This window comes from Otolemur garnettii, unplaced genomic scaffold (genome assembly GCF_000181295.1).
Source record: "Otolemur garnettii isolate 467f Iridium unplaced genomic scaffold, OtoGar3 scaffold00011, whole genome shotgun sequence".
NCBI classification, from domain to species: Eukaryota; Metazoa; Chordata; class Mammalia; order Primates; family Galagidae; genus Otolemur; species Otolemur garnettii.
The window spans coordinates 19,993,841-20,007,793 of NW_003852406.1; the positions used below are offsets into that span (position 1 = coordinate 19,993,841).

General features: G+C 38.8%; 1 protein-coding gene across 4 annotated transcripts in view; it reads left to right on the plus strand.

Moving 5' to 3' along the window:
* Window positions 1-13,953, plus strand: part of MAP2K5 (mitogen-activated protein kinase kinase 5) — a 281,458-nt gene that overhangs the window by 20,416 nt on the left and 247,089 nt on the right. For all 4 annotated transcript variants that reach the window (XM_003784455.3, XM_023509981.1, XM_023509980.1 and 1 more), the window contains exon 3: window positions 388-455. In XM_003784455.3, coding sequence (XP_003784503.1) covers window positions 388-455 — 68 coding nt within the window. The remainder of the gene's footprint in view (window positions 1-387; window positions 456-13,953) is intronic.

The following is a 13,953-nucleotide window of genomic DNA, read 5'->3' on the forward strand; positions in this document are numbered from 1 at the left end:
TATAACTGTTTCAGAAGTTAAAAACCTACTGACAGTAGAGTAAGACTGGCCTCTCTTTGTGTTTTAAAGTTCTTCAAACCTGCTTTGTCATATTCCAGTTACATTTACTTTAACCTTGATATATGCCACGAATGACATGGGCAATATTTTAATTTTCAGCTATCCCTGAAAGGAAATTTTAATTCTATATCAAGATTCTGATTGTACTCTAAATAAAAGAAGAACAACAAATTAAAAAAAATCCCAACGTCCTCCAAAAATTTGGTGTTGAGGGTTTTCTGTATCAAGTTGTAAAAAACCAACTGTATTTTGTTCTCACCCAGCATGGTTTTTGTACTTAAGAAATATATGACTCTTACCACTTGCATTATGTTGCTTTTTAAACAGATGAAGATGAAGATGGTGATCGAATTACAGTGAGAAGTGATGAAGAAATGAAGGCAATGCTGTCATATGTAAGTATATCACAAATGAGGACTGTTTTAAAAATGTTAATGTGATTGAGGGTGATGCTGCCTGGACCTAGTGAAGATATGTAAGTAAGTTACAGTTGCCATCTGTTTTTCTATATAATAGATAAGATTTTCAAAGATATCTTTACACGAAAGTTAAGGGCATACTTTTCGAGAGACACTTACTGATCATATCATGAACATTAAGAATAATGCATCTTAATGACTTTTGCATTAGGTATGGTGCAGACTAAATGGACTATCAATTTCCTGTATTTTTTATGCAGTACTTAAAGTAACGGCTCATTAAAAAAGAACCCCTGGGCTCTAAAAAATTTTTCAAAATCTACTTTCAACTGGAGCTCTCTTTCACCCTTCAGACTATAGTTATGATGTAGCTGCAGGCTTAATATGGATATCCAGTTTAAAGACATACTCTGTTACCCTCTGCACTCCCACCCCCACCAGAAAATGAACCACAGGGTTACTTACTGAATCAAAGTGATTTGAATATATCCTGAAATGACTTTTCTTGGTGTTTCAAGTTACAGTGAAAATTTGCCTTAACATTCATCTGGTACTAAAGTAGGTGAAAGAGAGAGAAGGGTACATTTCTAAAGCTTCAGTACTAAGCTTGAAAAATTCAACTATGATGAGGAGACATAGCTTACCTGAGCCCTGATCTGAATTTTCGTCTCAAGTTTTATTTTTGCTGAGTTTGTAATCTGTTTACAAAACCTATTCCAGTAGTCTGGTAGAACGAGCACTGGACTGGAAGTCAGTCTGGAGACCACAGCTCTAACTCTGGTTTCCTGGCCTTAGGCAAATCACTTAACCTTTCAGTGCTGTAGTTGCCTCATCTGTCAGTGGTGGGTAATAATACTTGTCCTTTATACTGCGCAGGGTTATTGTAATGATCAAATGGGGTAATGGATGTGAAAGTCCTTTGAAAAGTTAAGAGTCCCATACAAATGCAAAGTGGTATTGTGGTGGAAATGGTGGAATGGGGCCTTTGCTTTTCATTGAGACTCTAATCTTAGCCAACAGTTAGGTTGTAGATTTTTGATAGACTTCAGCTGCAACCAGGATATCGTTTCATTGTAATGAAAACTGTAAACTATCTGTATGGGTTTCCGCCAATAGTTTTAATTTAGGGTAGGAGGAAAGAGAACAAGAAGGATGGGATGATTAACAGAGCGTTGCATTCCAACCACCATAGAGTAGGAAAAGTCAATTTCCCATTGACTTCCCATTAACTTATGTGGGAGTCTTTGTGTACTGAGAATTTAGAGCTGGGATCATCAGTACCTTGAAAGGCAGAGTAGGATTGTCTGCTGAAAAGGTCTAGCACTAGTATTGATAGATTGGCTAACTCTCCTGAGAATGTGACATGTTTATTTTAAGAAAACACACACACATACACACAGATGGGTTCTAATTTTCTCACATATGTCCATTGCAGAGAACTGACATCAGTGTATTTTCATTATATATTCAACATAACCAGACACAAAAGATGTGTACTATTGGTGGGATCTTATAGATTGTGCTTTTTGAAAATGGATATGATCCTAGTGATAATAACAACCATTTCCATTTCTAAGTTCCTGTATAATAAGATGCTTGATGTATTTCATTTTATTAAGTTTTAATAATCAGTCTGTGAGATAGGTATTATCATTCTTGTTTTTAAGATGAGGAGGCAGTGGTTAAGAGACATGTTATCTCCATTATTAAATTCAAAATGATGTATATTTTTATTTTAGCTTTGATTTCTATACCATGTGTTCCTTACAACTTACGCTTACTTTCTCAAATGCAGTATTTAATTATTTTTGTGTTGTAAGAAAATATTAGAGTCATTATTACATAACCTTACGTTACATGTCCTGAACTTAAAAGTTCTCAAGATTTCTTGGGAGTCACTTTTTAGTCTGAATAGAAGTCATCTACCTCATTGATCCCCAAATGTTTGTGTTTTATGTACTGATTGGTTTCTCAGGTTGAGGACAGACATAGGCATGGTGACCGTTAACTTTGCCAAATAGAAACATTAGTAAATAAGTAAACTAATAAAAATTGCCTGTTAATTGGCTCAGCACCTGTAGCTAAGTGGTTAGAGTGCCCACCACATACATAGAAGCTGGGAGGTTCGAACCTGGCCTGGGCCTGCTCAACAACAACAACAACAACAAAAATTATCTGGTGTTGTGGCAGCCATCTGTAGTCTCAGCTACTTGGAAGGCTGAGGCAAGAGAATTGCTTAAGCCCAAGAGTTTGAGGTTGCTGTGAGCTATGACGCCACCACACTCTACTGAAAGCAACATAGTGAGACTCTGTCTCAAAAAAATTTTTTTTAAATTGCCTATACCATTATTTAATTAACAACAACAAAAAAAATAGCAGGAGTCATTTTAAGGGTAAAGCAGCAGGCAGGACGTAATCTGAAAAGTAAAGATGACCTTTTGTTTAAAGTCAATACATTTAGTTTTATGGATAATTCACTATATTATTTTTGTTTTTTCTTAATTTGCTACGGATGGATGAAAACTTTTTATGAATTGGCACTGGTTCACGAGTTGTGTCTGGCTGATCAGGGTCAGGTTTTCTTCTTAATTCACGTCACAGATATTTACAGAGGGAGACCTTGGGGCCTCCTAGATTTTATGTACTTAAAAGCAGAGCTCCACTTTTCTGATGCTGAGTTTTCCAGTAGAATATTTTGAACTGAAAATATCACTGAGTGAGCACATTTTAAATAATTTAAAATGTAAATGAGTTTCTTTTCTTCTTAATCTTTTGCTGTGTAGCCCCTACCATCACATACCCTTTGTGTAGAGTCAAGCTCTCTCTCCGTAAACATTTAGAAGGTAAAGAGTAGGGGAATGATTATCTTTTGCACAAAGCACAAACAAGATTTGTTGGCTGTCATTTTGGTCTGTCTTGGTTCTTATGTTGAAATTCCTTTGGCTTCCAGTTTTGTCATAAAGAGAACCATTTGGACCTAATCTCACAAAAGACTGGTTTTTAGTCCTCATGGTTACGAGCCTGTTATTAAAAATAAGTATTGGTCTTTATTTTTTAGCTTCAATTTGGCCCTGAAGTTTGATTCTGGGATTTGGTATAGTGGCATAGGGAAAATACTGGCAGATTGAGTAAATTTTTATTGCTACCCCCCACCCCCCAGCTTCGCTTTTCATATGAAATTCATATGTGGTCACCTTAGTATTTCATTGAAAACTGTATCGGGGAAAGCAAAAGTAGAGACACTTTTACCGTTCGTTCTTGTTCTGTCCATTGATTACACACGTTAAGTGAATACACAGCCTGTCTGTCTGCTTAAGAATAAAAACAAATTTGTAACCTCTGAGTTGAAACTTGGAGAATTACTTATTTTCTCCTTTGAATGAAAGCATTTTCTGGCTTTGGGCCAACACAAGTGTAAGTTAGTATCAGTAATTTAAATAGATTTTTGTATTAGACCTGAAAATGTTGCCTTTTTAATTGAAAACTTATCAATTATTTAAATCGCTAGCAGCCTGAAGCTGTTAATTTTATGAGTGCCATAATAATGGCATGCCGTGGTTTTTGATACATGTGACACATGGAATATCATATTGTGGTAAGGATTTGTCACGACAATAGGTTGTGTGCTGTTAAATAATAACCAGCATATTAAACCAGAGTCTGTTGTCACACATTAGTACCATTTTATGTAAGTTATTTAGAAGTTGTATTCTTTCCTTCATTAGATATATTTTTAAGAGATAATGAGAAGAAAACAAAGCTATAATAAATTGTCTTCTAAGAAAATGTAAAGTAATTTGGTCTCCAAGGAGAGATTTAATGTATTGAAAGAATTCAGCAGCCAAGTGTTATTACAGCACCATTGTGATAGCTCTCTGCGTTTTGTTATGAGTTTGTGTTAATCAACAATCTGTTTTTATAGCGTAGTTTCTTTTAAGTTATGTTGTTAGAATATTCCACTTCTGGGATCATGGCTTTTCCTCTGACACTATTGTATCTTTTTAATTCCTCCATAAAGTATTTTTTTAATTAGAATTTGAAATGCTTTATTAGGAAAAAAATACACAACCTACATATTCTGAAAACTAAATACCTGATCATTACTAATTACTTAAAGGGCCCTCTTAAATATTCCTTGAATGTTGTTTAAATTTGTTCTTGTTCTTGTTTTCTCCTCTCATTTTCCAGAAGGATTGCAAATGGCATGCTGCTTTTGTCTTGTTGTCTGGTAGTGCTATTGAAGTCCAGTTCTAGAAGGGGATTATTTGATTCCTAACCTCTGATTCAGGGTGACTTTCCATTAGGAAACTCAGTTGTATATGTATCTTTGTTTCTGCTAAATCCTGTGTCTAGTAAAGGATTTATTATACCTGATTGCCTTGATATTGAGAGGCTTGAATGAGTGGAATGCAGTAGTAATTTTCATCATTTTGACCATTTTCTCTCTCTCTCTCTCTCTTTTTTTTTTTTTTTGAGAAAAGAGTTTTTTTTTTTTTTTTTTTTTTTAATAAGACTATTTTTTATGGGTTCTCATTCTTTTATTTTGCAGTTTTTGGCCGGGGCTGGGTTTGAACCTGCCACCTCCGGCATATGGGGCCAGCGCCCTACTCCTTTGAGCCACAGGTGCCACCCAAGAAAGGAGTTTTGCTCTGTCACCCAGCTGGGCAGTCTTCTTGTCTCAGCCTCCAAGTAGCTGGGACTACAGGCACGAGCAACTGTACCAGGCTAATTTTTTATTTTTCTGTGGAGACAGGGTCTTACTGTTGCTCAGGCTGGTCTCAAACTTCCGACCTCAAACAATTCTCTCACCTTGGCCTCCCTGAGTGCTGGGATCACAGGCGACTCACTGCACCCAGCCAACTATTCTCTCTTTTTTTTTTTTTTTTTGCAGTTTTTGGCCGGGGCTGGGTTTGAACCCGCCATCTCCGGCATATGGGTCCAGCACCCTACTCCTTTGAGCCACAGGCACCACCCCAACTATTCTCTTTCTTTATACATACGATTTTCCCCATTGTGGGAAGAGTTTGAGGTGAGTTTTACTGTAATGCTTCACATTATCGCAAAGACCTTTGTTTTAGTGGAATGTTAGTATTTCCTTTGGTATACTTGACCATAGTGTACTGTGTGAGACATTGGGTACCATGAGACAAGAATACTTTTTTTTTTTTTTTTTGAGAGAGAGAGCCTCAAGCTGTCCCCCTGAGTAGAGTGCCATGGCATTACAGCTCACAGCAACCTCCAACTCCTGGGCTCAAGCGAGTCTCCTGCCTCCGCCTCCCAAGTAGCTGGGACCACAGGCGCCTGCCACAACGCCCGGCTATTTTTTGGTTGCAGCCGTCATTGTTGTTTGGCGGGCCGGGCTGGGGATTCGAACCCACCACCTTAGGTGTACGTGGCTGGCGCCTTAGCCGGTTGAGCCACAGGCGCCGAGCCAAGAATACTTTTTGATCTCCAGAGCACCTTGTACATTGGGATACGATTGGCTTTATCTTAGTATGGATAACTTGCAGATCGCCTCTAACATCATACATTTACTCAAGTAGCGTTGTAAGGGGACATTGGAAATCTGATCCCACTTCTATTTTACAGTTGAGGCCCAGTGAGATCAGATTCAGAGGTCAGTTGGAGGTCACATGGCTAATTAAAGGGAATGTCTGGGCATAGACAGACCCCTAATCTCTTCAGTCCTGGTTGTTTTAATGTTTTGTTATTTATTCAGGTCTTGATGAGAAAGCTTTGCAAATGCTACTTTTTTCCTGATTGTAAAAAATAATGCTTTTTACTAGAATGTCAGTGTACTGACATTCTGAGTTTCATTAGGAATGTAAAAAATACTCTGTGGTCAGCTGAAGTTTTAAAGATTTTGCCCTTACCTAGAAGACTATATTTAACCACAAAATTTGTTGCCCATTTAGGAGTTGAATGTTAATAGCCTCAGGGCCTTTGCTAGTAGGAAGTTTTCTTTAAAGAGTAAAAAGGTTGAAAGCTTATTTTCCACAAGGTGCTTTCAAATATGGCCCATATTAAAGAGGTACTACTTTTTTTTTTTTTTGGAGACAGAATCTCCCTCTCTTGCCTGGCTTGAGTGCAGTGACATTGTCATAGCTCACTACAGCCTCACATTCCTAGGCTTATGTAATCTGCCTGCCTCTGCCTCCTGAGTAGCTGGGACTACAGGTGTGTGTCACCTCACTTGGCTAATTTTTCTATTTTATTTTTTACAGAGACAGAGTCTTTCTGGTTTCAAACTCCTGGCCTCATGGGATCCTCCCACCTTGGCCTCCCCAAGTGCTGGGATTTATATGCATTACCCATTTTGCCTGGCCATAGATCCTATTTTGAACTTACTTTGCAGGCGGCACTGCAGGTGGCAAAATCAACTCAGGTTTCAGTGAGCAGTTAGTCTCCTAATTAATTGCAGTTTAGCCGAACTGATAGTACAGTATATTCCTCAGGAAAGGTAGAGAAATGATAAAAAGAGTAAGAACAGGAAACTGAAGGGAATAAATTATTTTGGAAATTAATTTATTTAATCAGTTAATGACATGCTCTAAGCTGTAAGTAAAGATTTTGTTTGTTTTCTCATCCTAATCAAAGGATAAAACTTTTTTCCCCAGAGGCAGATCATTTCAGCTGTCTTCCCTGTGTTATCTGGGACATTTGGATGCCCTTGAAATAGTGATAAAAATGTCATACCCCCTTATTTAGCCCCTGTTGTGATTTATCTTGGGTCATGTTTGGTATCAAGGAGACAAGCGTACTATAATTTGGGTCTGAACAAGAGGTTTGTAATACGGTTCTTGAAAGCAAAGGAAAAGATGAACATGAACAGGCTTTGGCCTTGGTGGCACAAGTGCACTCTGGGGACTGCTGGAACAGGTGCTTTGGCCCATGTTGTCATTAACGTGGCTGTGCTCCTACTTCAGCTTCATCTCTGTGGAAGGCTCACACAGCCTATTTATAACAGAATGTCCCATTTGGCTTGCTGTCTGTATAACTTGATGGTCTGGTTCTATTTAAGTGGAAAGTTTCCTGAAGCTACTATTAAATCTTCTCCTGGTTTAGAGGTATAGCAGAATTGCTTCAGGCTAGAAATCAGGTGAAAAGGTCAGTAGAGTTTATTAAAAGGATTTGTTGGCCTAAGCGGTGGATCACCCCTAGAATCCCAACCCTCTGGGAGGCTGAGGAGGTGGGAATCTCTAGAGTTTAGGAGTTTGAGACCAGCTTGAGCAAGAGTGAGACCCCATCTCTACTTAAAAATAGAAAAATTAGCTGGGCATTGTGGTAGGCCCCTATGGTCCCAGCTACTTGGGAGGCTGAGGCAAGAGCCTCACTTGAATCCAGGAGTTTGAGGTTGGTGTAAGGTAGGCTGATACCATAGCAATCCAGCCTGGGGCAACAGAATTATGTTCTTTCTTGAAAAAAAAAAATTGTTCTGTAAAATTTGGATTCACTCAAAAGATTGCACTGAAAGATTGAGATAGGCACATGTGACCACACAGCTAGGAGTCACTGGCTCCTGATATAGACACTACCCTAAACTGACCTTGGTGATAACTCTGAAAGCTTTAGCTGAAATGATCCTACAAGTTTTTGACTTATTGCTCAAATTTAAACTCCTCTGCCAAGACACATTACCTTAAACTTAGCTTGAATTTCATCTGCTATTGGCTGCCCAAACTTCTATTAGGAACATATGGAGCTTCTTAAAGTCCTTTACAGTTTTATCCAAATGGTATTATCATTAAACTTGGTCAGCTTCCTGTCATTTTGACTTCCACATCATTAATGAATACATCTATCCAATCACATTAGCCTGTAAACAGGCCTCAAGAGTTGTTCCCTGTTGACCTTTTGCCCATATGTGGACCCGTGGCAGAGTCATTTAAGGAAGAGTTTCTGCACATTGTAGTGTCTTTGTGGCAGGGCAGTGAGTTATTAGGGAGTCAGGGGACTGAGCCAGGTAAGTAAATGTAGCTACTAATTTGGTGTTCAAAATAGATTGGCTTCATATGTTATTTTTCACTACTGGGGCAGTTGTGTACTCTGTTGAGAGGCCAGCATCACAAAGGAAAAATTTCTTGATGTAGAATGTAAGAAATAATTGAAAGAAGGTATAACTGATAACACATTAAGTAGTGTTGCAATTGAATTTGTGGCCATTTGACAGAATTAAGATTGTTGGGTTCTCCAGTGGGAAAACTAATAAATTAGCTATGGCCTGCAAATGGTTGGTTGGTTTATTGATTATTGCTGTAATTACTGACTGAGCTACATATAATGGGGTATGCTTGCCATATTGACAAAACAGGAATTTGAAAATTTTATCGTTAGTAAGAAAAATTCAGCATGAGAATTCCTTAAAAGTAAAATGCCATATCAATTATTTTGTCTGTCAGAAGGAATACTAACAAGAGATTTCGGAAAACTGTCCTGTTATAAGTGTATAGAGGAATAATAATAGGCCTGATATTTCCTGTATGTGACTTGCTCCTGAGTAAGTTAGAAGATCTGACCAATGAGAGTAGTTACCATGTCTGCTTTAATCCTGCCTGCCTCCTTCCTGTGAATGTTTGTGGAACACTCGTCTTGTGCTAGGTATTATATGGCAGTGATTTCTTAGCGCCCAGCTATTTTTTTGTTGTAGTTGTCATTGTTTTTTTTTTTTTTTTTTTTTGAGACAGTGCCTCAAGCTGTCCCCCTGGGCAGAGTGCCGTGGCATTACAGCTCACAACAACCTCCAACTCCTGGGCTCAAGCGAGTCTCCTGCCTCCGCCTCCCAAGCAGCTGGGACTTGAGATCACCTAGTTACTCTCTGATTTGCTCCCCCGTTTATGCAGCCAGTTTTTCACAGAGGAAATGTTTATTGGATAGCAGTTCTCTGGCCAAGTGCTATTGTGAGGTGCAGGAGTGCATTGAGCAGATTGCTCCTACCCTCAAGGAGCTCATGGTCCTGTCAAGGAGATTAGAAACAGTTCAGTGTAGAGAGACAAGAAAAACTCATAATTACCAGGCAGAGTGATAAACACTGTAATATGTGTAAGCACAAAGGAGCACTGAATCTAGCTTTGGGAACTGAGAAGGCTTTCTGAAGAGGGGGTTGTCCCGGTGGAGTAAGCTAGGAAAAGCTGCTTGGGAAGGGTGTTTGGGACAGAGAGAACAGTGGTAAATAGGCTCAGAGGCATCTAATAGCTGCAAAATTCACATTCTTCTCAGCTTATGGATTGTTCTCAAGGATAGACCATATGCTGGGCCACAAAACAAGTCAAAAAATTAAAAAAAAATTGAAAACATATCAAGTATTTTCTCTGACTACAGTGGAATAAAATGAGAATTAATAACTTGGTGAATGTTGGAAAATATACAAACTTGGAAATTAAACAGCATGCTCCTGAATGGCCAATGGGTCAATAAAGAGATTAAGAAAGAAATTAAAAGATTTTCAAATAAAAATCTTCTAGGAAAACCTAGAAGAAATGGATGAAATTCTAGACACATACAACTACCAAGAGTGAACCAGGAAGAAATCCAAAACCTGAGTAAACCAATAACAAGTAACAAGATAGAAGCAGTAATAAAACATCTCTCTTCAAAGAAAACCCTGGGATGCAGTGGCTTCACTGCTGACTTCTACCAAGCATTCAAAGAGGAAGAATACCAATCCTGCTTAAACTACTCCAAAAAATTGAGAAGGGGGTACTCCCAAACTCATTCTGTGAGGCCTTATCACTCTGATACCCAAACCAGTCAAAGACAAAACAAAAAAAAGAAAGCTCTAGGCCAATATCTCTGATCAACATAGATGCAAAAATCCTTAACAAGATACTAGCAAAATGACTTCAACAACACACTAAAAAGATTATTCATCATGATCAAATGGGATTCATCCTGGGGATGTGAAGATGATTCAAAATAAGCAAATCAATCAGTGTGATATGTCATATCAACAGAATGAAGGACAAAAACCATCCAGTGGTTTCAACTGATGCTGAAAAGCATTCAATAAAATTCAACATCCCTTCATGATAAAATCTTTCCAAAAACTGGATATTGGAAGAACTTACCTCACCATGTTTAAAAACCATATTTGACCGACCTACAGCTATTATCATACTGAATGGGGAAAAACTAAAAACCTTTCCTTTAAGATGTGGAACAAGGCAAGAATACCCACTTTACCACTGTTGTTCAACGTCGTACTGGAAGTTCTAGTTAGGGCAGCCTGACAAAAGAAAGAGGTAAAGGGCTTCCAAACTGGAGAGTGTTGCCGTTAGGGTCTCACGGAAAAGCACTGTCGTGGAGAATAAGCACGTTTATTGAAATTGTGTTTTAAATAAAGATGACCATCTGCTCACTTAGGCAAAATGGCAAGCTTTATTTACTGTTGGTTTATATTATATAGTCAATTTTGTACATGCGCACTGTACATCAGTGACCTCGTTAATACTCATTACAATCCCTCTGCACATGCGCATCAGACATCAATGACTTCACTAATCCATTCAAACCTCTTGTGACTATCTTGTAAGTAGCTCCTCCCTAGTAATCTGATAATCCACCCAACATTCACCTTTAAGCATAACCCTTTCAGCATAACCCGGTTTAACATAACTTAATGGAGAACCTGTTGTTAGCCATTGCTTCTTTTGTTCTTATCTGATAAAGCCTGAGGCTATGGAGGAAAGAGATAGTTTGAAAGTGTGTCCTACTAACCTTGCTGTTTGGAGGCAGTTACTTGGATCTTTAAAACAAGGCGTAATTAAGAAACTTCTAGGGCATACAGAAATTTGTGTGCAAACCTCCACTCCCATGTGCGCCTTAAGTCAGGGGGGTTTTATGCCTGCAACCAACCAGGCCGACCTTAGGTCAGGGGGGTTTTAGGTCCTCAACCAACCCAGCCATATCGGATTCTGCCTCAGTTCCTCGCAAGTATGCCTGCACAAAGTCTTTTCACTGCTCTCTCTCAAACAGCTTTTTTGGCCAGAGGCCTATAGGCCTTTCCACTATAGGAGAGGAAGAAGTCAAATTATCCTTGTTTGCAGAAGACATGATCTTATATGTAAATAAGCCCAAAGTCTCCACTAGACACTATTAGAACTGATAAACAGGCTTGACGCCTGTAGCTCAGTGGCTAGGGTGCCAGCCACATACACCAGAGCTGGTGAGTTGGAATCCAGCCCAGGCCTGCTAAACAATAATGACAACTGCAGCCAAAAAATAGCCAGGCGTTGTGGCAGGTGCCTGTAATCCCAGCTACTTGGGAGGCTGAGGCAACAGAATTGCTTAAGTCCAAGAGTTGGAGGTTGCTTGAGCTGTGACCCCACGGCACTCTACCCAGGGTACATAGTGAGACTCGTTGTCTCAAAAAAAATCAAAAAACCCCTGATAAACAAATTCAGTAAAGTCGTAGGTTACAAAGTGAGCATACAAACGTATGCCACAGTAAACAATCTGAAAAAGAAACCAAGAAAATAATCCCATTTACAGTAGCTACAAATAAAATACCTAGGAGTACACTTAACCAAAGAAGTGAATGGTCGTTCTAATGAAAATTACAAAACAGAGCTGGGTGTAGTGGCTCCTGCCTGAATTCCTAGCACTGTGGGAGGCTGAAGCAGGTAGATTGCTTGAGCTCAAGAGTTTGAGATCAGCCTGAGCAAGAGTGAGACTCTGTCTCTAAAAGTAGCTGGGCATTGTGGAGAGCACCTGTAATCCCAACTACTAAGGAGGTTGAGGCAAGAGGATGGCTTTGAGCCCAAGACTTTGAGGTTGCTGTGAGCTATAATGCCATGGCACTCTACCTAGGGCAACAGAATGAGACTCTGGCTCAAAAACAACAACAGCAACAAAAAACCAAGAATAGCCAAAGCTATTCTGAAGAAAAAGAACAAAACTAAAGGAATCACGTTTACCTTACTTCATATTATACTGCAGAGCTATAGTAACCAAAATCACATGGTATAGGTATAAAAACAGACACATAGACCAGTGGAACAGAACAGAGGACCCAGAAGTAAATCCACACATGTATAGTGGACTTATCTTGTATGTAGGTGCAAAAAACATACAGAGGGGCGGAAGGACAGTCTCTTCAATAAATGGTGCTGTGAAAACTGGGTATCCACATGCACAAGGATGACACTAAACTGCACTCTCTTGTCATGTATAAAAATCAAATAAAAATGAATCAAAGAATTAAATCTAAGACAGGAAACTACTAAAAAGAAAACATTGTGAAAGTTTTTTAGGACATTGGTCTGGGTCCCCAAAGCACAGGTGACCAAAGCGAAATTGGACAAATAGGATTACATCTAAGTAAAAAGCTTCTGCATGGGCAAAGGAAACAATCTGCAAAGGGAAGACAGTCTACAGGAAAATATTTGTAAACTACCATCTGGCAAAGGATTAATAACTGGAATATATAAGGAACTCCAATGACTTGATTGAAAAAAAATCAAATAATCTGATTAAAAAATGAGCAAAGATGTCTATGGAGAAGATTAAAAGAAAAGACAAAAAAAAAAGTAAAAAATGAGCTAAGGATCTAAATAGACATTTCTCAAAAGAAGATAGAAATGGCCAACAGGTATAGGAAAAAATGCTTAACATCATTAGTCATCAGAAAAATGCAGATCAAAACTACAATAAAATATTGTCTCACCCCAGTTAAAATGGATCTTGTCAAAAAGGCAATAACTAGTGCTGGCGAGGATTTGGAGAAAGGGAGACCCTAGTATACCGTTGCAGCATTAGTCACGGTCATCAAGATAAGGAATCTGCCTAAGTGTCCATCAACAGATGAAAGGTCGGAGCAAATCGTGCTGTATATACACAATGGAATATTAGATAGCTATAAAAACAATGAAATCTTGCCATTTGCACCAATATGGATAGAACTGGAGGATATTATGTTAAGTGAAATAAATCAAACACAGAAAGACAAATCTCTCACTTTCTCAGTCCTGTGTGGAAGCTAAATATTAAGAACAATCTTAAGGAGACAAGAGGGTAGAATGAGGGTCAGCAGAGGCTAGGATTGGTAGTGAGGTGGTGGGGAAGGATAAAATGGAGATGGGTAATGGATGTAAAATACGGTTAGATAATTAGAAAGAATGAGCAGTATTTGATAGTACAACCGAGTGACTATAAACAACAGTAAGTTAGGGTATACTTTAAGATAATTAAAAGAGAGGAACTGGTATGTTCCTAACACAAAGAATTGTTAAATGTTGGAGTTGATGGACACTCCAATTACCCTGATTTGATTAGTTCACATTGTATGCCTGCATCAAAAACATCACATGTACCCCTAACAATTACCAACACCCCCCCCCCCCAACAAAAACAGGCTCAGAGATGAAAGAAAGCAGTGAATTCAGGAGGAGCTGCCTCTGATGTGGTCTTTATGGACAGTACAGTAGAGGAGGGAGGGTCTCACATGAGGGTGAGAGGAAGGTGGGATAGGTTATGGAGG